The 27,861-nt window shown below is 34.1% G+C and overlaps 1 protein-coding gene across 4 annotated transcripts in view; it reads left to right on the top strand.

Annotated features, from left to right (window-relative positions):
* The first annotated feature begins 2,062 nt into the window (after positions 1–2,062).
* Positions 2,063–27,861, top strand: part of LOC126834104 (serine/threonine-protein phosphatase 2A regulatory subunit B'' subunit alpha-like) — a 30,234-nt gene continuing 4,435 nt past the window's right edge. For 3 of the 4 annotated variants that reach the window (XR_007685035.1, XM_050565793.1, XM_050565795.1), the window contains exons 1-2: positions 2,063–2,471; positions 23,038–24,218. Coding sequence is in view for 3 of the 4 variants with exons in the window: in XM_050565793.1 (XP_050421750.1) it covers positions 23,148–24,218 (1,071 nt within the window). In the remaining variant the exon portion in view is untranslated. Of the gene's footprint in view, positions 2,472–22,309; positions 22,860–23,037; positions 24,219–27,861 lie in introns of those variants that run through there. The other variant, XM_050565794.1, reaches the window with a different exon arrangement.

Below are 27,861 nucleotides of genomic sequence, written 5' to 3'. Positions count from 1 at the left end.
TGGAAAATTGAAAAGTCAATCACGCTAAGAGTTGGTATGAGTATATTTTATGTTGCACACGGGTAATAATATACTTGTGTCGCAATATGCGTGGTGTGGCACAATATATTATTATTGTTTTGATTTTATCATTACGGTCACGGGTAAATAACCATAGAAATTAAAATAGGCTTACACAGTGATACGGTTGCGGATGTTTTGCACGTTGTTTTTTTTTCCTTTTGGAAGGCCAATGTCAAATAGTATCATTAATGCACTAGGTAGGTACCTACCTTATGTAGCTATTATGTTATAGGTAGGTAAAATGGCAAACACCTGCTCTACAATGATTTAATTCCAAGTGGATGTGGCAGTAAAAATTTCCATGACTAAAATATGCCGGCTCTCCCTCGAGTGGAATTTAAGCTTTTTTTTAAACGCCAATCCGTTGACTGTCCACAGTGGCCAGATAATTTTAATTATTTTTTGAAGTCATTTATTTTGGGTAAACATTATTATCCATGTCCAATACATGTCTAATAAGTATACATAGGTGGATACGAAAAAGTATTTATTGTAATCTTAAATTTTGTTGATATTTTGTATGATCATCGATAAATCTAAAATCGAGCTTATCATATCATACATACCCAACGATACAAATTACAATACTACACATAATAATATAAATTATAATCTAGAACAATTGCAATAGAAATGAATAGCATACCGCAATTATAACTATTATCTATACATTTTATGCGTATAATAATAATTACAGGAATTCGTAATAGTTAAAATATATCTTAGGATTTGATAAAAATTAGGTACCTATAGGTTGACAAGGTCAGTAAATATTGTTACAACTAACTTTATTATTTATACATTAATTATTGATATTTGACAAGTAAAGGGATTAAAAGTAATTTATCTATACCACATTATATGTATATCTCTTGGCCAATAGTTATAGTACAATAATGTACCTATGTATTGTTTTTTTCATTTTATTTACATTCATGACTAATATATGCTTTTGACGTAGATATTTTTTAACAGGTATTTCGTAAATTGTTTTGGGAAACATTTTTGATTTAAATTAATTTTATTAAAAAAAAAATGAAAGTTAATGTGTTATTTTTAAAATTAAAATTGCGGTCTTGCGATGAACTTGTTAAGGTGGTTTGCTTATACTTTGTACACCTATTTATCATATTGTTTTTTTTTCAATTTTTTCTATTAATTGTATACATTTCTTGTGTAGTAAATGTATGCCTACTATAAAATATGTACTCGCTAAACATTTCCCAAAATATAGTGTTCTGTTAGTATTATGTTTGTGTAAATTTAGCACAATATAATAGTTTTGATTTTAATTTATGTGGTGTTAGCACCTTAGTTGTTTTTTTTTTAATAATGTAAAATTAAACAAAAAAAGTAGTTTGTAACTTGCATTAAAAACATAATATTTTAAAATTCATTGAATATTTTCACAATTTTTTTTTCTTTAGTGTATTGGATATTATTGCATAGATATTTTCTTGATTTTTACTATAGTATACGAAATATAGGTAGGTATGTTAGCGTTATTTTTTTCCCCGTTGAACTGTTAGCATGATATTGTGATTATTTATTTTTTTTTTTTTCAATCCACAAAAATTCGTACTCTCGGTCGCAATAGTGCGATTCGCGATATAGGCAGAGAAAAAAAAAAAGTTTCTTAAAATAGACCAGCCGAGACGTTGCGGATTATATGACCACAACCAACAAGGAATATCGTCAACGGACGAGGCGCGGTAACAGAGCAGCGTGGTGTGTACACTGTATATTGTTATTCGAAACGATTCGAATGAGTTTGTTTGTCGGGGGAAATTATTAAATTTTTTCGAGAATAATTTAGGGACGACCTGAATATGTGACACGATAGAAGAGGGAAAACGGCAGTATTTTTTTTGAAATCTGTACGCCACAGAGAGAGTGCTGCAACGGTGCTTTGGGACGCACTGGATCGGCGGGCAGGGGTTCTCAGCGGACGCCGCGGCGACGGGATTTGAATGGGCGGTGTCGCCGGGCGCACCCAGTCATCAATCAAACGCTGGTGCCGTGCGGCCGACCGACCTCTTGTCGCACTACATAATAGTAAATATTATATTGCATTCCGGTCAGTATACCTACAATAACCGTCCTGTACCGATTGCCGTTCGTCGTTACCAGTTTTTTTTTTTTTTCCCCCAATAAATAAAAATATATCAAAAACAAAACAACTGTACTACCTAGCGCGTATTTGCGCGATCGTCCGGTTTTCTTCTCGTGTACCAGAAGGCCTCTGCTGTAAAAACCTTAAAAAAAAAAAACACCTCAAACCGAACCGAGTTTTAAGACCGCACGTTTGTTATTATTGTTATTTTTACTATAGCGAGTGAGTTTATTTTCTCACATAATATTATGATGGTACTTTACGCAAGATCATCCAGTCCGTTCAACACAGCATCGTAAGTACCGTCTCTTATCTCAAATAGGATCCGATGATCCTTTGTATTGTATTTAATAAGTGTTCTGTGTGTGTACAACAAAATAATATTATGCTCAATATCCTACCGGTCTGAGGTGGGAATTCATGCAACGTCTGTACGTTGATTCATTCATAAATTATTCACTATGCACCTGTAATTTTACTTCACAATATCTATTATCTATGTCATTTGAATTGAATTTACAATGGCAAAGTGTAGGGTATTAGTTGTTTGGATAATCGATGAATTCGGTTGTTTTTATAGTTTTCATTAGCCCTCAAGTCTTATCTTCGGGCAATGATATCTATGGTGAATGGTATCTATGTATTTATATAGATTTATATTGATAGGCCTCTTTTTTAAACGAGATCCGTGTTGGTCAGTTTTTAATATCGGTGGCGAATGGCCGACTAAATTTGTCAAAATATCAAATATCAATGGTTATTTAGTTTTTATCATCACTTGGGGAATGCTGTTTTTTATTATATTTACCTAGCTTGTGGCCACAAAAAAATACCATCTGTCGACTGAATTCTTACTTATCAATCAACAAACTGTATGTTTTCAGTTGACAATCATAATATCTGTTTTACACAATTGTTAAAAAATTTGCTGCTTCGTTGAGCTTAATAATAATTATTTTTATTGTTATAATAACGGTTTTTTAAAAAAAACAATGGTATAAATATAGTTTACAATAAAACGGATCTAATTGAAATTACTTAGTAAGAATAAATTTAGTTTAAGAAAGGTCTATCCAGTCAACTATTTTGTTTTTTATCGTTTACTCGGTTATTGGATAAAATTACTTGTTAAGTTGTGTTTGTTAGGACTTTATAGGTGGAAGTTGCATTTTTTAGTATACAGGGTGAAAACAATTATTCTACCTTTGACATGCACAGCTCTCCTAAAATTGACAAAAACATTCCTTAAAACCGCATCATTCTATAAAGCAAAAAAACTATAAAAATAACAATGCTTTGAAAACTCACTATCAAGATACTATATTTTAGTTCTTAATATTATAACTTAATTTTTAAAAAAAATTATATTAATTATGTAATAATAACAAGCTAAAGAATTATTTAAAAATGTATGTATTTAATTTATGTTTAAAACAATTCAAATTTGACAAGGAATTATTTATATTTTATTAATTTGCTTAAATTAAATAATAGTTTTCTACAGAATTATAAATAAGTTGTGTAAGTTGTATAGGATGATCTTTGTAGGTGTTAAATTATGCACATTTTTTTAAATTATTCGAGGACATTAAAGTTGTAATATTAATGATCTAGTTATGATATTACACATTTGTATTTAATGTATACTATAAAATTATGTTTATTAAATTACCAAAAAACTGGTTAATATAAAAAATGTATGTCTTATTTAATTTTGAATTTATAACTTACTTATAGATAAATTTGAAAAAATGTTATCATATTAAATAAGCAATTTATTATACAATAAAAAAAAAACATACGAGGTCTACCATTTTTCTTGTTTTTGTGTTGGATGTAAAATGAATGAATAATTTAAAATCAATTTGCTCATTGACAATGATTGATGAGTTGCAAGGTTTTTATATATTAAATAAAAAAGAAAAACTTTGTAGCAGTCATCACTTAAATTTGGAAATTATCCAATTTTGTTAAGTTCAAAAGTGTTCTGAACTACCAATTATAAACAACTATTTTTTGGTTCGATAATATTTTTTTTTTGTACTTGTATATGTTAAGAAAACTAAATGCTTCTATAAAACATCAAAATAAAATTATTTTTGGATATTTATAAAATTTCAAAACACTTTTTGAGATGCCAGCTAATTTTAGGGGTTGTTTAGTAGGAACCTGAGAAATTGATAAAAATAAATTTAATCTTGTAAAATTATTTATTAACCTTCACTAACATGACATTTGATAATTTGGATTCTACTATAATTATATTTGATTGTTTAGTTTTTATTTTTTCCTTAGTCGTGTAACTACCATAGTTTTTAATAATAATAAAATTATAGTCTACTTGCTAGCCATTTATTTGATTAGAAAAAATAGATATGTATATGTTTTAATTTTCTAAAAATGTATGGGAGGTTTAAATGACAATTTTGACCTTATTGAAAATTACATAAAATTGTATTATGCCATTATTTTCCTCTTGGACCGAAACAGTTTCTAAATAAATACAGTAGTGGTTTTTTTCAATTTATTTATTTAAATTTCTTGGTTTTTATGTTTCGCTTTTTTTTTTGGTTAGTGTGTATTTATCTATACACGATGTCCAACTGTGAATAATATATTATGTAAAGTGATCTGTAGAAAAACTCTATGAATGAGCCCACGACAATATTACCGGTTTGTAGTTTGGGAAACCTTTACGTTTTCCCCACTCAGAATCTCAGAAATCACATTATCAATTGTTTGCATGTACATCATGTGAATCGTGCGTAAAATGTAGGTGTTTCATAAGAAGGCAAAGACAAGTTGACCCTATTAAAAATTGCATGTAGGTAGGCGTACTCCATTAGGCTTTACTTTATGCATAATATGTTATTATTATATTCCCTGCCTCGTTCATTATCATATCTCGACTATGGGTAGGTTTTGATATTGTACCGTGTAGGCTTGTCCGGACATGTAGGCTAAAAAAAAAAAAAATTGAGGACTACTCGAGATACTCATTTGTCATTCCTCGTCGCCTATTTTTTATTTTTGTAACAATATCTATTAATATTACTGTACCATTATGGTATGGAGTGTGCATCATAAATAACGAATTTTGAATGTAAAAAATTTGAATAATTCAAATTTTTTTCAAAACAATTATATCCTATACTCGAAAAACATATTTTGTTCGTAGGTATGTTTTCTGTATCAAAAGTGTACAGTAGATTATAATATTATAGGCCGGATAATATTGTTGTACCTAAGGTTATGGATAAAACGGTAACCGCCGATTTGTCCATGACCTTGATGCAATCGGTGGTCCAATTGTGAAACTGTACAATATGGCCCGTAAATTGTGCTGAATAACCGTTAATTTTGTGACACGGTATTTCCTGTGACACGAGGGTGTGCTCTGGCTGTGATCTCAATATCAGAAGATGTGATGCTGCTAAAACAGCTGTGTAACCTTTATAACGTTTTTTCTTTCTTTCAAATTTAAATGCCGACGTGTGTGTGTGTGTGATGATGATGTAGCGGCTCCCTAAAACATCTGCTGGAATTCTGTTACTTAAAAATCACGGTTCTGGGAAATGCACATTTCTGGAAAATTGAGCAGATTCAGCGCATAATTTCATATGGCTAAAATAAAGAGTTAATGTAGATTATTTGCCTAGGTATTTTTGATACATTTTTAACCAAAGACTTGTTTGTAAATTTGTTGATAAACTAATTTTATTTTATTTTATTCATCTGTAAGAATGCGCTAAAACTGCTCAATTTTCCACAAACGTGCATCTTCCAACTTTCAAGACATGTTTATAGGTTTAAAAGTAACACACAGATAAGGTCTGACTATTTTGTTACAGTTAAAAAAAAAAATATTAAATACCAATATTGATATAATATCTTTGTTAAAAATACTACGAGTACAATAGTGCTAGTTTTATCTAAAAATTGTCTATAATTTATTACTTAATAATATGTAGGTGTCTTGTGTGACGCCTGCACATCAATATTGCCGGACAGAATCAAAAACGATTTTCAGAGTTATTATTACGAAATATTTTAAGTATTATAATAATTTATAAAGATTTAAAGAAATACTGTTAGTAATCACACAGACATGGTTAGTTATCGAACAATTATATTTTTAACATTTTTTTTCAATTCAAAGCTCATTTTTTTAATCAAAACTGTTTTATGGAGTAGTAACAATATGTGCTTACTTTAGGATCACTGACACCCAAACGGTACACCGAAATAGTTAACTAAAAAATGAAAAATATGTTGTCGTGTAAGACTTATTGAGTTAATGAAAAGCGGAATTTTGTTATCCGTTTGGAATGTAGCCATTCAAGAGGTTTTATTATTATGAACATATTTTATGGTCGCTAAAAATAAAAATAGTCGGCATAAAATTTATTAATTGATCTTGCTCTAGAAATCTCAAAAATAAAATGATAATTTCTACATATTATATTTGTTAGTCAAATACTAAGTGTTACGCTTTATTAAATCCTATAAATAGATAAATATGTATCATTGGTATATTATTAAAATTAAAGAATTATCGAATAATTAAATATGTTTAGTGTGTCTAAGTAGTTACTAGTAAACTGTAAAATGACAGATTATCGTTAATTAATATCTCGTCAACCATTTCAATGTTAACTATATTATTATATAATAATATAGTTTACATAGAAATAGTAATTAAAACATAAATAATATATACATATAACATATATATATATATATATATATAGATCATTATATGTATGTATCTAATGTACAAGATTATTGGTAATGATTAATAGCTATAATTTCTACATCAACAACAATATTGATAGTTTATAATTTGTTTGGATTGGGTTTCCGTTCTCGGTTTTATCTAATTATAAAAGTTATGAGCAGAACATGTTTTGGGTCGATAAATTACTAATATGAGTAATAAAAACCATATTATTGAGCATGGTATCAATCATAGATATGTCTATACCACACTAGGGTACATCTATTTCGATTTATATAAAATCACTGACTAATATTATACAGTACAATAATACTATAATATATGTTTGTTTTGTCGACAATAAAATAATGCACATGGCTTCCAAATAATTCGGACGAAACAACATAATAATATATAAATGTAACGATAACCTAAATTCCACGTGCAAATCATTTGTAGTATTTTCTTCACATGGTAACCAAAAATCCACAATATTTGTGTTCCGTCGGAGGTCTGAACCGGCAAAGATGTCATTGACATCATCATGATTTTTTTTTTTTTCGGTATTCCAATCATTCCACGACGACCAACGGTGTTTGAAAAATATGAGAACAACGTGCTGAAAATGATTAAGAGAAAGTATTCCATTATGAATTGTAATTGAAGTCATATATTATATATATATAAGTGCGAGGAGTTGTTGCTGGCCTGTTGGTTAGGAAAGAAAAAAAAACTTTTAACTTATGTAACACTTGACGGCACGACCCGTGTAATAAGATAAAACAATGAAGTGTAAACTAACGTTTTTCAGTATAGTATAACATAAATATATAATGAGTATAGAAATGCGGTCGCGTTCAAAAATATGTATCGCCAAAGTACTCTTGCCGGTTACACATCAACTCTGCGGGTTTTATCTCGTTATTTTTCAATTTTTTAAACCTGGGCAGATGGATGAACAACCGTTCATTTTAAAATGATAAAAAATACACCAAGACCTGCACCGCATATGGGTTATTAACTTATAAACTGCTAACGACACAGAATACACATCAGTGATAAGTCATTGAATAAAACATTATGATAATATGAAAACATAAAAAATATACACATTAAAAAAACCCTCCCAAAAATAAGACATTACCAATAAATAACACAACTATGAAAAAATTTAAAGCTAGGTGTATATTATAATATCTTGAATAAATGAATTTTCAAGTTTAAAACTGTAACAGTTCAAAATCGCAGCAACAAATAAAAACATAATTAATGTGTTAATGAACGTGTCAATTCATAATTATCGAATTGATTCCTAAATGAATATAAACTGCAATAACTGTAGTCTGTAGAGAACAAGTTTAGGTCGATCGCATTTTTTTTAAATTCGAAATTGTTAAAGTTTTAATTAAAACACAGTGCATACAAACATTTAGTAATTATATACAACTTTCCAGTTTTTAGAAATGTGCGATATTTTGTAGAATAAAAATACTATTTCCTGTGTAACTGTTATTTCAAATAACTGTTTTACTAGAATTCGTGTATAAGAACTTTATATCAAATGTTTAATAATATGTATTACCCAGCCTTTTTATTTTATGCGTCAGAGCCTGAAATAAGTGTAAAAGATTTCATTTAAACGCAAAGCTCTTATTGCAAAGAATGTCTGATTCGCCTACTCGGTTTATTTTTATTTTTCATTCAATCGAAAAATACTTGCCTTAACGCGTTAATAAATTTAACACTACTATATTATGAAAACGTAAAAAACCCGTTAATACGGTATATTATTATATTTTGTCGGTTAAAATCAAAAACGTTTCCTGTATAATATGTGTGTGCGCATCAGTGCACTATTATTATTATTATTATATTATGCGCAACACATAAAAAATGATAGTATATAAAAAGAAAACGTGTGTTGCACGACGTTTGCCGGCTGTACCGTGGACACATATAGCACGTTATATTATTATACTTATTTAATTTGTCCAAAGATTTCACTTCCGACAATGATGATAATTGTATACTATTGAAACCCGTTTTTGTCGCCACCTCGTCTTATATGTCATTTACACCTCGTGCCGCCGGTGCAGTGTGGTATGTGTTATATTTTTGTCTTCTTCGATATGTCAACCGTGCGACTCCTGTCTTCTACATTTGCTTAAAAAACGTTTAAAGAATTCACCAACTCGGGACGGATTCGAAACTGGATTTTCATAACCAGTTGATGAAATAGGCAATAAAACAAAGTATAGGTACACAGAATTCTGGTTTTCGATAAAAATGGCATAAACATGTTAGTTTGCTATTGAACTGACGCAATCATCATATCATATCATTATTATTATTGACAAGAACGTTGAACTGATGATGCGTAATGTCGATTAAAATACAAAAATTATAATAAAATACACAATAATCGACCTATAATTATTTTTCGATGTAATCGTTTGTGCTGGTTCAACAAAATTATTATTTTAAAATCGTGAACAAATAAAAGCGAATAACGTGAACTAATAGCAAACACCCAAATCAGCATAAATAGCGCCAAAACTGAAAAAATAGCTTTAAAAATAAAGGTAACATAAAATATTTTATTTGAATTCTTTCATGTTTAGAACTCGGTACTTACCATACATATAAACAATAATTATACTAATGGCCTAAGATGCCGATGTAATTTTAAGATCAATAAAAAAAAAAAAAAACAATAATTAAATAAATGTATAAAACCAATACTTGTGGCTTACGACCATGGTCGACGCCAATATATTTTATTGAAGTGCGGACAACGGTCATTTTTATGATTTTGAAAAATAATTTTATATATTTCCCGCATCCCCCTAACGTATAAAAATGAATAATTCATCGAGAGCTACTGCGGTCACACATGCAATGTCTTTAGCAATAAAACAATTGTCGAAAAAAAACTAAAAAGTTTTTATCGATTCCATTATAGTACTTAATTTTATTCGAACGGCACACGCGATAACTTGTTGAACTTGCCCACAAGTCGCGTTATGTTATTGCTTACTGGCTTAATAATGTATTACATATTACAACTTGACAAAACACAAAAATGTTTCATATTGCCACTACGCTGAAAGTGTAGCATGAATGAAGGTTTTCTTTCAAATATTGACACTTTTATGAAGTATCTTAGAACTTTATAATAGATATTGATGGTTTTGTCGCTTGCGAAATAAGTATGTTAAGTACCTATATAAAATGACACGTGACTGACTTGATCCGTTGTTAACAATATTATGTATTCTTATTTTTATGGCTGTATTATTTTTCATACTTAGGTTTCCAAAAACTGTTCAATAATTGTGTGTAAACATCTATGTTCAGTTATCCAAATTATCGATGCACAACCACTGTAAAGGCAATTTCAATTCATTTTAGCCATTAAATCAATTATTTATTAAGTGAAAACTATAAATTTTAACAAAAAAAATAATATATATATACATATTTAATTTATCGTGTATCAATGACCGTATGATTCTGGTTTTTTGCCGTCGGTGTAATAACGCATATTATTTAATCTCTGCCGTTTTCTCTTATTATATTACTGCATCCTTGTAAGTTTTAATGATTTGTACAGCTGTAACGGTATATTATAATATTATATACTTACTTCTATCGACTGCCTCGTGGTCTGGAGTGTGGACCGTGATGATGATTATCTCGTAACGATTTTCACGTTCGAGCAATCGCACATGTTGCATGGACGTTATGTTTTTGATTATCACAGCGCGACCAGTAGATAGAAACTACATTTATTATTATAGTAGTTTTCCTGAAAAAAACTTGTCTAAGCACTATACATTACATTGGAGAGTAGTGCAGCTGTATAACCGCACCGGGTCAAGTCCGTTGTAGTCGCTAATGATGTAGGTGTGGAATCTACACTGTGAAATCATTGATGATTTGATACAAAGTCAATGAGGTCTTGGTATTTCTCTATTAAATCTACATGGCTATTCGCAAAGACACATTGTATATGGCATATGCTCAACGTATACAGGGTTATTTTTTTAGCAGAGATAAGATCTGGGGCGCAGTTTACTTTTGTATTTCGCAGCCCTGATTTATTAGATCATAAACCTTTTTTCTATAAGAATAGTGGTGAGTGGTGTAAAGTGTAAACTACTCTTGCTGAACAGCTGTAGATTATTCCTTTTAAACGATACAATTTACACTTATACGACACTTAAAAGACACTAGCCGAGGGTGACAACCTATTAACCCGAATATACCGATCCCAGTTTAAAAACTATAATTAATAAGCCACGCTGTAATTGTATTGTCCTACCATGTCCGGCGAGCGGTGTCCTTAAGTGAGCTGTCGGCATTATTAATTAACGGAAATAATAATAATAATTTTGGTCATTACGATTATCATAATATAATTGTCCTATTTATTTTAAAACTATCATTCTCAAACCGCGATTCGGTTCTTTGTAATTTATTTCGGCTATGCCTTTTTCATTGATCATAAAGTTGCAATTTCTGCTATACTTCTTATTTGTTTAATGCATGTAATACCTTGTTGATAATTATTCGAAAACAAGTGCAAATCAATAGCACCTATACGTCGTATTGTAATAATTGCTAGTGAATGCGTTGTAAAATTACAGTGTAGGTATGTGTAATGTAAATTTATCACACACACACACACATGCGTTTACTTATAGTCAATTGAATTATAATCGAACACCGTTTAGAAGTAATTTAATACACCGTGTGTCGCAAAGGGCGAATTAAAATTGATAGAAATGGACGTGTACAGACGACGATGGGATCGCTTCCCTTTTCCGTTGACCCTTAACCGACGAGTGTTGCATTTTTTCTCTGCTGGCAACAGCGCAGGTAATGCGAATGTGCGATAAATTTAATCCTGGACAATATCCAAATCCAATGCCGCCAGCTACCGGCTTATCGTTGAGACGGTAAGGGCTTTTATTGTTTTTTATACCGTCGGTTAAATGACCGCCTGCGTAGCTAAACCTTCGGCGATCTTGACCGTTACTTGACTACGGGAATAGAGCAATATTATCATATTGTACATAATATTGTACCCGTACAACTCCTCCTATCCGACTCTCAGATCGGTATGCGAATACAGCGATAGAAAATGTGACCTTTTTTTTATGTTAGGTTTACTTCGAAAATGTATTGTTATCTTGACGTTTAAAGTGTATTTGGCAATAAATATAACATATGTATGTAAACGTGGAAGTGAGGAAATCACGTGCTGCTGCTTGTAATGGAAAACTTTGGAATATTGTCAGCTTTTCGATTTCATGAGCGAGATGAAAAAAGTTCATCGCTCGTTTCAATATTTAAATACCTATCAAATTTAAACTAGCGCGTGCGGTTAAGTTTTGTCAATTTTCGAATAACATACCTATGTAGAATAAACTATTAGTGTTAGACAGCCGAAAAAAAAAATGTCAAGACTGTTGAGTTCGAGTAGTTTTGAATGGCAGGCTACCGGCTACGACCGACTGGGTTTTAAATATATTTTATTATCATTATATTATACCTTAAATTATGTTAATTCGTGCACAGGAGGCAATTTTATCGCGAAATAACCGAACGGGGAAACGCGCGTTAGATTGATAAAACGTGAACAATATACCACCGGCTGTCACTTTGATTAAGTAACTTTATCATTCTGATTAATTAAGTCTGGTTTTATGATAAATAGTAAATTCTAATCGTCTACAGCTGTCTACTGTTGTAAAATAGCGCCTTTTTGAAAAAACGAGGGTGGGAAAGAGAGAAAAGGATGGACTATTAAAAGTTTTTACTCCTTAAAATATACCTACTAAAGATATATGAAACCCGTGGAAACTTTTGTAACTCATTATTGGTCTTCGGTATAGCATTGGGGTAAGGTTTCAGTTGACTGGCAAAAATAAGTATTTTTTCAACAGGGCGTTGGGTTTTTTTTTTTGAGAGTTATGGTTAAATATAAATATTACTATAATCTTTGGTAGTGGATCGAAGAAATTGATCTGGCGGTTGAAATGTTGAGTGCAAAACGCCATTGATTTTATTCATTTTTTTTTTATAATAATGATTTAACAAACCGAAATCGGTTATAAACCGGCAATGTACGAATATTATATTTTAACCTTTGCGTTAGGCTTTCGATATTTTGTTTTGATATGATGTTGCCCTTGCCGAATAATCATTTTTTATTGTATTTTCTTTCCATGTCATGGCATTTGGTCTTATCTATCGTACCTATTGCCGTCAGTTTATAGTTGATTTTTCATGTTTAATCAATGGTGTTATTTTATTTTCTAGTTGGCATAATATTCATTATTATTCTTATCTCGTATCGATTTTATATCTAGAACTTAGCGACTGCACGATCAATTGTTTTTGCAACGTTTGTAAAATAACTTAACTGATGTTTTGGTTTTATTCAAAGTATATGCGGGTTTCTTCCTCGGATACAGTACATAGTATTATTGTAAACTACTGTCAGCTAAACTAACTAAACATTTAGTTGGCCCAACTATTTATTATTCAGTTTCCAACTAGAAATGTATTGCGCCCCTATATTAACCATAATTTTAGTTGGATAAACTATGTATTTTCTGTGCGACAAGAATTTTGTTTGTGCAGCACCGACCAAGCTTGTCATCATAGCTCCTTTTAAATAGGTCGATTCTCTCTGTTTGTATATGTCTTTGTCTCTCTATCACTGAATGGAAGAAAACCTACGTATTCGAAACTCAAAAGTTCCATTAAATAAACAAATAAAAAAAAGACACCATATTTAGAAGAAGTCGTATGTTTGTATATGTAGTAGGCGTAATCTTTACAGTATCTATATTATATGTATATATATATACTACACTCTAAACTAGATACTACAAAAAAATACTATTGTGAGTAGGTCGTCTGTGGCGACTATTATCGAGGAAAACCGACGGGATTACATAGACTTTCGCTTGTTTTCCGGTTAAAAAAAAAACAAAAATAAACGATTTTCCTTACATAAGCAGCAAATTACGACATTACTATTGGGTTTTTTTTCCATTACAAAAACTAACACCGTTAGTAACCTAATCGTCCCGGGGTTTCATTCGGTCGTTATTGGCGGTCCGTTAATTGTATTGACAATAATTACATTAAATACACACACACACACACACACACAAGTCGGTCGTGAGAGGGCAACGATCCGGCGACGGTACAACAACGTTTGCTGGCCAAGTGCTGGAAATTTGACTGCTACACGTGCATGCTATATAATATCATATAGTGCGTGTTCTTAATATACAAGTCCCGTCTCTGAATGGCCTATACTATTTCAGTATAAGCGCAAATACGCTCTGGCTCTACCCAATCCCTTCCTTGCACCCACAGCCGACGTTCAACGCGGCTCTAATAATAATTTCTCTCCAATAACGCCCCGCTGTAGTATTGCGCTCGAGCCGCTGCAGTAGTACTGTCTGTCGGTCATTTAGTTTGTCCAACGTAGTAACAGGTGCAAACAACAGGTAGGGCGAGGGGGGGGGCTTTGAGAGTTTATCTAGACCTTTTACAGTGCTTTGAAAAAAAAATTCCCTCCGAAAGCTACCGAAAATGTCACAAGCCATACTGGAGACGTGACTCCCTGAAACATTTTTCAGATTCGACCCCGAAACTGAGTAGGTATTTTTTTATAAAAGCTATTATATAAGGGTATATGTATTATATTACATAAGCTATATTATGTAAGGGTCATGTAGGGTCTAAAGTATCCCTTAGAGTTTTCTTGATATATTAAATAATATTGCTATTACACGGGGCGGAGGACTTGGCAATTGAAACTTCTGTAAAATTGTTCAAATTGTAATAGTTGTGTTTTGTTTTTGGATAGCTGCGACAAAGGACGTAGGTTACCTATAGTTAAAAAAAAAATGAATACAGCATACTATGGGTAGCTTAAACTCTGAACAAATTCAGCTCAGGTCATTCAGCTTGAAAACAGTCTTAGACAATAGTTAATAATATATTCAATTACAAACGAGGTAACGTTACAGACTATATGAAAACAAGATAGCTTACTCGGTCGAAAACAAAGGAAATTTTTAAAAATATTGATTAGAGACTTGCGAAGATATCAGTGTAGCCGCATGGATTAGTATAAAATATTGTGCAGATATTTACAACTTTATTGTACAACCTCCACATCAGTCATAAGATTTAAATGATAACTGACATAATTGCCACAGATTAAATAATTGATATTTATCTAATATGTGTTATTTTTATGAAATTTGATGCTTGAATCTTCGGTCACACTGATTTCATTTTGAGTCATGAGAATTTATGATTTTTGTTTACAAGCCGAGTTAGCTATCTATCTAAATATAGTCTGTGGTAACTAGTTTAAAAAAAAGTATATAAGTAAATGTACTTTTTGTAATTAAAAATAACATGTTTTTCTTAAAATAGCCACTCTTAAACCATATTATTTATATATTTTTTATACTTATAACTGGAACTCTGCCTGCCGGCAGCCGGTACGGTCCCTGCACGGTACAAATTAATTTCATTTCATCTTCAGAGTAGTCGAGGCTGGAGAACAAGTCTTTCCTAAATACTTTATATTTCGTTTTGAAGTTCCCACCGGGATTAACGGGAGTTCCATGTAAGGTACCCGAGAGAATCAAGGTGTTTGCGAGGCTAGTAAAATCGTTTTGGGATATATTTTGTTTTAGCAAATTGCACTGTTAAAGGTCGGGCTGGCATTAAATAATATTATATAGACTGACCGTCGATCAGCACGGTCGCGTGTCGATCAGAAATCGCAGTGCGCACGATAGGGCAGGTGCGATCACGAGCTTCGTGATTATGGGTTAGAAAATATAATATAATATAGTTTAGACTATGAAACATATATTGTATAGTGCCTATAGAATATTGTATAATAATATTATGTATACATAATAATTACCAGGACGGCAGAGCGATACGCGAATCCGTCGAATACCTGACCATACTCGACGACCGGCCGACCTTCCCTCTAACTATGAAGTCACTATTTAGTATATTTTACTGCAGTCCACAGCCCACAGACTATATTTTATATTATTATGAGCGACCAAAGGTAATATTCTTTCATTGTTTAGGCATGTTAACATTATTAATATTCTTTTACTTATCGTGTAGACTGCAAAATTTTAGTTTTTCCCGACTCCCCCATTACTCTTTACTGAATTCATGTTATATGCAACACCGAATTTCTTGATTGACCGTTTTTTTTATCGTTAAACAACAATATCTGTACCTAATCCGTTATTGCCGTTTTGCCAAACGCTATTTGTGTACGGGTATACAAAGTGCACTTTGACTCTTTTTATACTAATTCCCGGTATCGACCTCAAAGGGATATTCTTTTGTGTTTGCATATAGTATTATAAAACAATAATAAGCGGTTTTGCGAATTTCCGAACGATTAAAAAGAAAAATATTGGTACGTTCAACACTAACGGTAATATTGGTATGATCCATCAATATCACAATACAGCGTTTGTCTGTAGGATGACTTATGCTGCCTCGTTAAAGTATAATTAATAATAATACTGAAAAAAAACCACACACACATTGCGTGACAATCATTTGTAGTAGCCCCGATCATCGCATTAGTATTTTGGAAGTTTTCCAAAGTAAATTTTTATTCTAATGCAGGCGCAAGTGTTTAATTATATTTCCTGCGCACACTCACATAAACAATAATGAATTCTTCACATATTATAATTAACAACTTTTTTACTCGCCCGACCGTATATTATAAAACACCGACTTAGCCGAACAATAATATTATATTATCTTTATGATATAAATCTAGCCGGTACAATACAGGAGCATGACGCATTTTTAACGGCTTACCAGTTTTTTTTTTTTGGCATTTAACCGAGTGTCTGATTTCACTCGTCCAAAGAACTATTAATTAACTATATATATATGTATATAATAAATTGTAAAAACGCAACTCTTTTACGTTTAATTTATTTATAATATTTTTATTTAGTGTAGCATAATCATGTTCGCATTGTGTTTTTTTTTTGTTATTTTTAAACCATTACAAAGTGATCAGCCTCAGATAAACTGAGGGTAAAAAAAAAATACAAACCATTTTTTTGGCAGATAAGGTAATCGACTGCGCGTACTTGTGAAGGAAGCACACTTTTTATTACGTTTTTATGAACTCACAATCTTGTTTTTTACATGTCTAGACAACATTTTCGTTTTGCAGTTTGTAAACACAAACACAATAGATTTCCCATGCGGGGTTTCCTTTTCACGCTTGACAAAAGCTTTACATTCAACTTTTTTCCCACTTTAATTTAATTGACTACTTACCGAATGCATTTTTAATGAATTATATAATCTCTCTGAATTTGCACAGTTTCAAAACGATTATCAAACACTGTCGTCGGCGTTTAAAAACCTATTAATTTCAATAGTTTTTTTTTGTAACATTTACTCAACGCAGATTTTTCTATTTTATTTTATTTACTTTTTACAAAACGCAGACTTGTGCAAAAAAGGTTTGTTTTCTACTATTGTCGGAAGCGGATTAAGGACCTTAATGGCGGCTAAGGGACTTAAGACTTATGCAAGACCGACGAGAATGAAATGCTACGTATTATATGTTATAAACCAAAGAGATAACATAAAGGAAGGTTTTAAATGTATTGCGTATAATATACAAAAGTACTGTTTTATAGAAGCTCATAAAAAAAATCTTTCTGGTAATGTTTTCAATCGTTAAATGTATAGAAATCCAGCGGTTTAAATCCGATCAATGTTTGGTATTAAACCAAAAATATAGGTTTTATTATGTACAGACGAGAAACCCAACCTAGTTTCAATAAAAAGTAAAGAACACAGTGAACTTGAACTGTCATATTTGTTATTTTTAATGTGTCAACAAAAAAGTTTAACAGTGCGGTGCAAATGTTTTTTTTTTTACTAGCCCATTTTTTTTTTGTAAGCAGAAATTAAACTGTATTACATCTGATTTGCATGTCTTTTAATCCGGCCCCGACGACTGTTATCCTATTATTGTTTACCCCTTTTCACCACAGTTTAATCTACTTTAAATATTTGCAACAATATGAAAAGTCAGTTTTTTTGTGTGTGTGTGTGTGATTTTGTGTGTACAACGCAAACAAAAAACATAGTTGAAAAAAAAAGAGTTTGCGCGTTTTAACATAAACCTAATTTGAAAAAAAAATAGACTTACACGATTCACAAAAGCTGATATTATTTATGATTATTGTAGTGATATTATGCATGTTACTTCGCGTGCGTTAACTGGCAGTTATGTACCGCTATGATATTGTTATATATTTCGACGTTTGAACAATGGCTATATGATATTATATGTATAGCATGTAGTATTTTGTTCTTGTAATTGAAAACAGAGAAACGCCGGATAGATGATCTACGCATTTTGGCATTTGCCCTCATTACTATCACTTGCTTATGCAGTGAGTGTGTGGAAATAATCGACGACACATGAATATAAACGAGGAACACACTCTCTCGTCGATATAGGACATGACCTTTTTTCCCTTTAGCGCTTTAACAGACTTAAAATTATCTTAAGCCCAGTGATCGCGTTACGAAAACAATTATTGTTATTATTAATATCGCGGACGGACCTGGGTTAAAATCCCCAATGCAAATGTATTCAATACAAATGGGACCTATGGTGTAAAAAAATATGAGAAACATATTTTGTCGGTAGTTGTTTTAGATGCTTTTTAGATCCTTTTTAATAGGTTCCAAATTAGTAAAAAAAAAAATGATTCTAATTCTAACATTTTTCTCTGTATATTACAAAATATTATAGGTACTTACTTCTTAGTATTTCAAATACATTTGAATACTTGTAGGGCGTGATATTACAGTCTAAAAAAAAATGCACATAGCACTTCCGCATTTCAACTTGAATATATAATTATTTAAATACTGAACATATGAAAAGGTGTTTGGCGTCTCGTCGGCCTAAAATTTGAATCAATCCCAAATCTGTAGCAAATTATATTTTAGTGCTTCGAAACAAGAGGGTCAACATTCAGAAGGCTTTTCAACGATTCTCTAATTATGCTATCTTAAACAAACGAAAAAACTGACAAGTATAATGTATTGTGTACAGTAAACATTCAAAATTGCTCAAAGGACCTCAGACAATAAATATATTTGTGGAAAATTATTCTTTTATCGTTCCACGACTAGATTGATGCCTCAGATGTGCTATAAAGTTTTAACGCGGAGATGTCCTCATCGATTTCTTTTAAATATTTATATAATTTTAAAAAACTAAACGCAAAAGACGTCTAGCGGTTGTCTTTCTCCGTTTAACTCATAACAGTCGGCCGGTTTTAGTCGTTTAAAGCTTTTACCCTATCCGCACCCAATTATATGTAGCTTGTTGTTGACTTTAAACTTATCATTTTTTTTTAACCCGATTGTCATAAATCATAATACTTCTTTGCACCCTCTGTTACCCGAAGGGAGCGCTTACTCGGAAATTGTACCTGATAATCAATAATGTTTGGTCGGTAAAATACATAGGCTAATGAGTCGAATATTATTTATATGATAAATATTGTACTTTATAATACCTATAAGTATGGCTAAACGGATTGCAGTTGTAGTAGGGAACCGTGCATTAGGCATAGGTAGGTCTAAGAAAACTCAGAAACATCAAAGGCGAAGTCTAATGCTGATGTTTCAATTATTTTCTACGCATGTTATTATCTCGTTGTCTCAGCATTTCTGTTTACAAATATCTACTCGTTTAATCATCGTTGTTTTTACACAGTGCATTTTACCACAAATTAGATAAAAATATCTAATCTGTGATTTTACCAACGTACCGGTTTTGAATGTATTAAACCACAGCGTGTGTAATAAAACATATATTAAATATCAATAAACATCACTATATTGGCAAACATGTATTTTTCCAATCGATTTTGCTATTAATTTTTTTTTATGTTATGTATTTCTGTGGCTCAAGTCGAGAAAGGTCAAACTTAAAATAATTGTATTTATGGCAAACGAGTTTTACAAAACTATCTTGGGTGATATATAATAGAATATAAATACACATTCCCTTAAAAATAGCTGTTAATGTCACAAGTTGGATCCTGTAATAATACTAAACAGCTTGTATAACCGACCGTGTGCTGTAATTAAACGAGGGGATTATCAAATGCATATAGGGCTGTACTTAAAAACACTTTTGAAAAACTATACAATTTTCCGTCTCGGTAGTGCTTGTTGGGGTTTGAGGACAGCTGTATTCGTCGTTTTACTGAGAACATCTTATATAAAATCTTTTCTTATGATTTATGAATGTCCGTTGTCGCCAGATTAGCTTAACGTTGAAGTACACATAGTTTAGCCTACTACAGTTTTAGTGTTGTTAAACTCTATACTCAGTGTCAAAAGAAAACAAATGTCTTTAGGCTCGGGTTTTGTAAGGGTATTTTATTCGATCTGCTTACTGAAAAAATAAATATAAATCATAATCGTGAATTTCTAGTTATTTATAGCTGTGAAATTGAAAAAGCCTTAAAAAAGAAGAGCTTTTGTAACATCTGGAAGGGCGTCGTTCGAATGAAAACCAAAATATTACATTAAATTTGTTTTGTACGTGGACTGTAGACTATCCAGACAGACAGACGGATACGGTGTGAATGGGAGACGGTGGTGGTTGACGGGAAACGAATTAAATCCCATTTGACATTATTGCAATTGTGTTCATCACTTGCCCAATTCGTAGGGTTTATTCGACTGTTGTTTACTGTTGTCAACACGGTCGTCTGTCGGTGGTCGCCTAATGGTGTTTTGATTGATTTCGACAAACACACTGTAAGTACGAATAGCCATAAAAGTTAACCAATATTATATGATTAATTGAAACTCTAACTATTCAGTGGGATAAATTTTCGTCAGAGTAATGTTTGTTACAAATGGAGTTGATTGCACGTTAACAAATATTGTACACATAAATTGAAGAAAAATACCCGAATGATTTTTTTCTGGAAGACTTACAAATCTGCAAAAATGTTGATAGTGCGCGGTACAGAAAGAGAGGGAGGGCAATGTGTTTTTAGTTTATAATTGACATAATATTATTATATTATTTTTAATATCAAAATATTATAATGACGACATTTCGCGCGATGATAATAATATGTTCGGCGTGGTTTTTCAATGTACAGTATGTGCCAATTGTGTCGCGACGACCAAAGTAATTTAAATTTAAATATCATGCTACGACTTAAGGACAGTGCTGATGTCGAAAAAAATCTCTCCTCCTTTTGTGGCGAGAAACATCTCAAGTTTCCCCAAACCGTAAACTGTATTTTTATTTAAAACACTTTTATAACAAACAACAATAATATGTACAATTTTTTCATATTTTTTTTATTCCATTCGTCGGTTGTCGATATGACGTTATTATGTTTACTGGCACGTGCGCCCAAGTTATCAAATGAGTTTTCGGTGAATTTCAGCAAAAGCTCTTGAAATATAGGAAATTGAAGTAGTCGTCGATTTGTTCAAAAATGTAGTTAGGTCGACAGGTGGTCGCGTCTGTTGGTCTGATGAGATAACCAAAAGGATGCGGCAAGTGACATTTTGTCGAGTTTCAGAGGCCTTGTGTATCTGTGTTAACCATGGTATTTGTATTTGTTTTACAAGCTAAATATATTGAAAAAACTCATCGACAGAAGAAATAATTTTAATTTTTTTTTTTTTTAATTTCGCTCTCTGGTAAAATTTTATCAAAGTCGTCGTCCCTATTGAACCATTTCGATTGTCACCACTTCGGTCGAACTCAGGTATGACTAGGTATGTGGGGTGTTATCTTATATTATAATTAGTAATTCAAGTCATTTGAGATATTACAAGATACATTTTATGAACTCTCCCTGTCTCCCTTCAATACCTATTGTAGCTAAAATGCAACATAAATTATTTATAGAAAGAATACATTTTATTAGGTTGGCATCCTAAAGAAATTGTTTTCTATCAAAATATGTTATAAACATAATTTTTTTAGACATATGTACCTCTATACATCTATCAGTGGGGTGTTTATGCATCTATGGGTGCTCCCCATAGATGCCCAATATTAAAGGTTAAACGATTTTTACACTTGGCCTTGGGCACGGCAAATGAAATTTTTGGTTTTAGCTAGACTATGCCTGTCTTCTAAGTACTCGGGTTGACACTTTCGGGACACGCTGTACGGTGAACCGTGCACATGGGACCCAATGGAAACTGCCACCGTATCTATATATAGATACCGACACACACGACCATGGCGGCGTTCGGTCGGAGTCAAACGCCTCGTCGGCAGTCCGTTCTACGCTTGTCGCACAGCTTGCATGTACCTACCGAGACAGCCGAGTGCGACCGGATACCTTTTATTTTTGGGCCTTTGCATACAGTTTTCGCACGTGCAAACCGCCGCCGGCATTGCACTGTACCGATATTGTTAGTGTACCGTTTTACGATCCGTTTAATTCCATTAATGCGTTTTTGAACGGTGTTTAATAAGGAAACGCGACTCGCGCACACAAACACACACCTCGTTCGCGTGTCTCGATACAATATTTTTTTTTTTTTTTGGAAGTATTTTGTGTTTGTCGGTTTTTCGACAACGCCCTTAGTTAATCATTTTGCTTGCGCGGTGTCACGCGACCTATTGGCCTTGTCCCGCCGGCGATGGCACTAGTGCCGCACAGTTTTTGCCGGTGCGTGCCATAACCGCCACCGTGGTGGTCGTACGCGCGCAAAGAGTCCGTCGGTTAGCCGGTTTTTTGTGTCCATAAAGAAGTATACCTACGGCGGCGGACCCTATAGGGCCGACCGAATGGCTAAGACGGCGGCGAACAGGTGGATAAACGAATGAAACAAGTCGGTATATCAATATTGATTAGCACGCCGCGCGTATAGGTGTTTATTTACTCGGGCCGGCACGGTTCGGAGTCGCATGGCAACTGCGAAAGAACGAGCACGCCGCCATTGTATTGCCGTTGACGCGTTAGTCGTACGACAATATTATTGCTAATATCAGGCGGCGTTTGTGTTTCAGGTGCCGTTAGCGTCGATGAGAGGTCGACGGTCCGTTGTGGTTTAGCGCCCCGCCGGTCGGACGGGCCGTGTGCGGCGATGATCGTGGACTAGCGCCGAGTGCCGCGCGCGATGACCACGACGGCGAATCACCGGTCCTCTGGTAAAATGGCGCCCGAGCCGGAGGAGGACATTGCGGCCATCGCCAAACAGATATCGGACCACGCGGAGGCCATTTACCAGACGTGGAAGGCCCGGGGCCTGGCGCCCAACGAGATCTTGACGTGCCATCGCGGCGACACTTCGGCCGCCGACAAGTTCGGCTCCGTGCTGACCCCGGTCAAGCCGAAGCAGCAACCGGCGGCGGTGGCCGTCGCCGGCGAGACGACGCGCGAACTGCTGGCCGACCCGCACACCAACAGTCTGGAGCGGTTGGTCAACAAGTTCGTGGTGGAAGACAAGGCGCGGTTGGCGGCCAGGCAGACGCGGTCGTTGTCGCCCAAACCGTTCGCCTCTTCCATACAGTACGCGCTGCAGAAATTCGAACAGAAAGCGTCCAGCCCCGACCCGGCGGCCAAACCGGCGGTCAAGCGGTACGGCAAGTCCACGGTGACCAGCAAGTGTTTCCCGGAAGACTACACGGCGCCCGTCGTCAAGACTGCCCCCCCGGCCGTCACCCAGCACGATCACGGCACGCCGTCTTGGCTGTACCGCAACAACAACAATGTGGACGCGGCCGCCGAATCGAAGAAATCGGATTTCATGGACGAAGTGGCCAAGGAGGAACAGCGGCTGATAGACGCGCTGAAAAACGGCTCGGTCATCGAGAACAACAACCACCGGAAGACCGACAAGCCGGCCGTGCCCAGCAAAGAGGGCGTGCTCCGCGCCAGCTACGACGTCGGCGCGCGCGCCAAGCCGGAGTTCCTGATCGGGCTGTCGGCCCTGAGCTCGGCCCGGAGGAACCAGCACGCGCACAGGCAACAGGAACAGGTGCCGCACCCGGAACTCACCGATCACCAGCGGGCCAACATCCGGTCCAATCACCAGTCGAACCCGGTGCGTCCGTTCTTGACCCGCGGTTCCGTCGCCGAGCGCGTGCTCATCTTCGAGAAATGCCCGACGGAACTGATGAGAAACTCCACGGCCAACACGACTCAGTCTTGGAAAAACATCGGTTCTGACGTACACTCTAAAATTCAGGTGAGCGTTGAATTCATAAATCTTAATGTTAGGTACATTGAAATCAGAGCTGGGCCAGTAATGATTATATATATATATATATTTAATGTCTTAAGAAGAAAGGAAATTGAAATAGGATAATAAGTTAAAATGGACGGCGGTTGGACCGAGAAACAAGTGGGTGGATGCGATTATTTGTTGACGTTTTAGACCAAAAAGCCAGACAAAATGTCACCTACTTTCCTAGGTTATGTGGAAAAAAGATTTTTGATTTTTTCATGTAAAATAATTGGGTTTTAATCTTGTTAAAATTGCAAATGTAACTTATTTAATTACAAGGAACTGAAATGTTTAAATGAAAATCGGCCTCTTACATAACATAGTAAAGTTGCCAAAGAACTCGAATCTGTTTACAGAATTGAAATTGGACCGTCCTATGCAGTCGAAATTGTGTCTGCCTTTTTGTCTAAAATAAACCAAAATGGGTTTTACTCGTAGAAAAAATTATTTAAATTAAAAACAATACTTTGTAGCCTGAACAAATTAATCGGTAAATAAATTGACATGGTCGAAATTTGGTAAAACCTCTTTTTTTGCCTTCACAAAACTCCTTAAAAACAGACCCCGTGCAATCCCCTTAATTATTATTTTTAAATAAAATACTGTCATTAACAATAAAATACAAGTTGGTAGGTACCTAATTGTGTTCACGAATAATAAACGATTAAATGAAAGAGAAATAATTCTCACCGTGTAATGAGATATGGCAAAGTAGAAGAGAAAACCGGGCTATTTGATATTATTTTTATTATTGTACATTTTGTTGTTGATAAAGTTTGATGTTAAAAATTATAAATATTAATAATAATTATAATACATTGACGTTCGATAAATAATTCAATCGTCGCAACAATTATTTTTCAATGATTTTCCCACAAAGATTATTAATCTTGGTGTTTGTGACACCACGTCGTCGTTGCTTTATGTTTCTTCTGAGAAACGTCACCAAAATTAGTGCATCCGACTTTAGTTATGTCTTTCTACTCGCCGGTAATTTCTTTTTAATGTCTATTATGGTAATGTGCCCGTTCGTGGTGTACAACAATCTAACGTGGGGAGCCGGCCACCCAAATTAAATCTAAAAATGTAAATCCTACCGTCTTTATTTATAACACATTCGCCCGCTCTTCTACTGTACAGTTTGCGTGTCGACACACAATATCATCCTGGCCGTGTTAACCGTATTGCTTGCTGTGGTGTGTAGTAGTCACGTTGTCGAAAACGCCCATTGAGAGGATCTAAGAAAAAACGCCTAATCAAAATTGACATCCCACAGGTGGTAAGCAATCGATTCATCTGCCCGACGAAACTTCCACATAATAGTATTAATTTATGTCGTGTGTGTGCGTGTGTGTGTTAATCCACACACAAACAATCGGTACTCGACTGTGGTTTTTATTTTCGAGGTGTGAATAACAATAATAAATAAATAAAATTATACGTACACATGACTGTGATACATCACGTCGTGTAGTCTCCTTACATAGCAATGGTGGACGACGGTTAAAGATGCATTTTTCCGCCCACTGATGTGTAGGAAAAAAAAAACCACAAATACATATAGCTCTAGCCGAGTGTCCTAGGAGAACACCGCCGTTTGTGTGTTTATATTTGTAAGTGGGCTTTTTTTTTTTTTTAAAAACGAGGGGGGCACAAGCTGTGTGTGGTGGAGGAAGGAAGGAAGGAAGGAAGGGAGAAGGTTGCAAGGCAGCAGCAGCAGCAGGTTTTTTTTCCCCCGGCAAAGTCATAAGTGAATGTGTGTCTGTGTATACCATAGTCGGCCGGGTCAACATGTGTTTAATAGTAATATAATAATAGTGATAGTAAAAAAGTATAATAATAATAACAACAACAAGCGGCAGCCACGGTAGTCGGCGTAGAGTTTAGCACCAGTTTAACATGTTAACGCATCGCGAACGGCGGTGTGGCCTTCGCCGCTCGAATTGTATGTGCAAAAAGCACATAATAATCAATTTTTGCTGCTTTCGAAGCTGTAATTTATTTAGTTTTTTTTTTGTGTCTTAACTTAACCGCGCGTTTGTCGTTTTTCTGTACACGTTTTTTTGTTTTTCTACCGCCGTGTAAAATTTCTGTTCGCCTTGTTTAATTGTCAACTGAGGTCACACACAAACACACACATAATATATCTACCTATCGCGCACTGTTCAGTGCGTGTAGTGTTGTTCTGTCCTCGGATGTGTGTGTGTGTCGGCCGGATATATAATGTGATATAATGTTGAGAAATGGTAACGAGCGTACGGTCCTGGTGCTATGCCTGTCAAATACTCGTGTTGCAGAACAACAACAACAACAACAACGCCGACGAATGTCACAACAACAAGCCTAGGTTTCCGTACAAACCGTGGAAACAGAGGTTGCCCAGATCGTACAACAAGGTGGGTTTTTGAGGGGGGGGGGGCTTGAGATTCTGAAAACCTTAAGACGATATTATACATTTTTGTATTTGTTTGTTTGGCCGTTTCTCGAGACGAGTCGGTTCCGCCCTTTAGGAAACTGCCTTTGACAAAGTTTAAGAGCTTTGGCTATTTTTTTTTTTTGTCTGGTTTTTGTTTTTGTGTGTACCGTCGCGCCGTTTACACGGTAGTATTTTATCCGTTCCATAAAACGTGTCCATGTGTTAACTTGAGAAGGATGATGTCGCAATCCGAACGGTTTATGTATGTATTTTTTTCATGGTCGCCCGCAAAAACAATCGGAAATAGATATGTAATAAAAAAAAAAAAAAATGTATATAGGAGGGTATTATCATATTATCTTTGTTTAGCGAATCGGTCTCGATTGTTGTTTTCCTTATGGCCGCAATAAGAGTAATCTTTCCCCCTGTGTATATGCATCCTGTATACAATATATACAGAGGATGCATCCGAGTTATACTTTGTGTACCGAGTAATAAATAAACAATTATTAATTGTCTTTGGGCGAGAACACACAGGACCAATCATATTATTGTAAATAACAAATTCCACCGACTAGGTTTACTTAACACACACTTTTCGTATCGATCCGGTTTTTTGTTTTTCGACAACTTCGTACAATATATTATTTGCATGAGATTATTTTTTTTTATAAATTCGGAAGCTAAACCCGTTTTGTTTGTGTTATTTAATTCAGCTCTGAATTATTGTCGTTTTTGTTCCTATCCGGTTAAGACGGTTTTTTTTATTAATATTACTTACTTATGTACATAGTTACCAATCGGATTGGTACTCTCTTTGCGAAATCATCCGCCGCTTTATTCAACGAAACAGTCGCCTCGACATGATATTACATAAAAAAAATTAAAAATTAAATGTTTAAAAAAACCAAAATCGCGTCATCGTTCTCTTTAGTCATGTCCTATTTATACTGCTCGTACCAAGTACAACGTATTTATTAATATAATTAATTGAGCCCTATTCGCGTTTTAATGCGCCTCAAAACATAATAATTTGTAAGTGTATATTTTATCGTCTAAGTACTGGCGGTCTTTGGCGTACCAAAAAATCTGTTATTTAGTATCTCAATACCTCCAACGGACAACAAGCGTGTATTGCAGATAGATTGTAAATATTGATTTTAAAACTATGGGTTATGTATAGTAAAC

Source organism: Adelges cooleyi, unplaced genomic scaffold (genome assembly GCF_023614345.1).
Source record: "Adelges cooleyi isolate 19-005CV unplaced genomic scaffold, UGA_ACOO_1.1 ACOO_flye_CR_arks_rails_tigmint_CR_PRNA_21, whole genome shotgun sequence".
Classification (NCBI taxonomy): Eukaryota; Metazoa; Arthropoda; class Insecta; order Hemiptera; family Adelgidae; genus Adelges; species Adelges cooleyi.
Note: the sequence above shows the minus strand (reverse complement) of the source record. Positions and strands in the feature narration are given on the sequence as shown.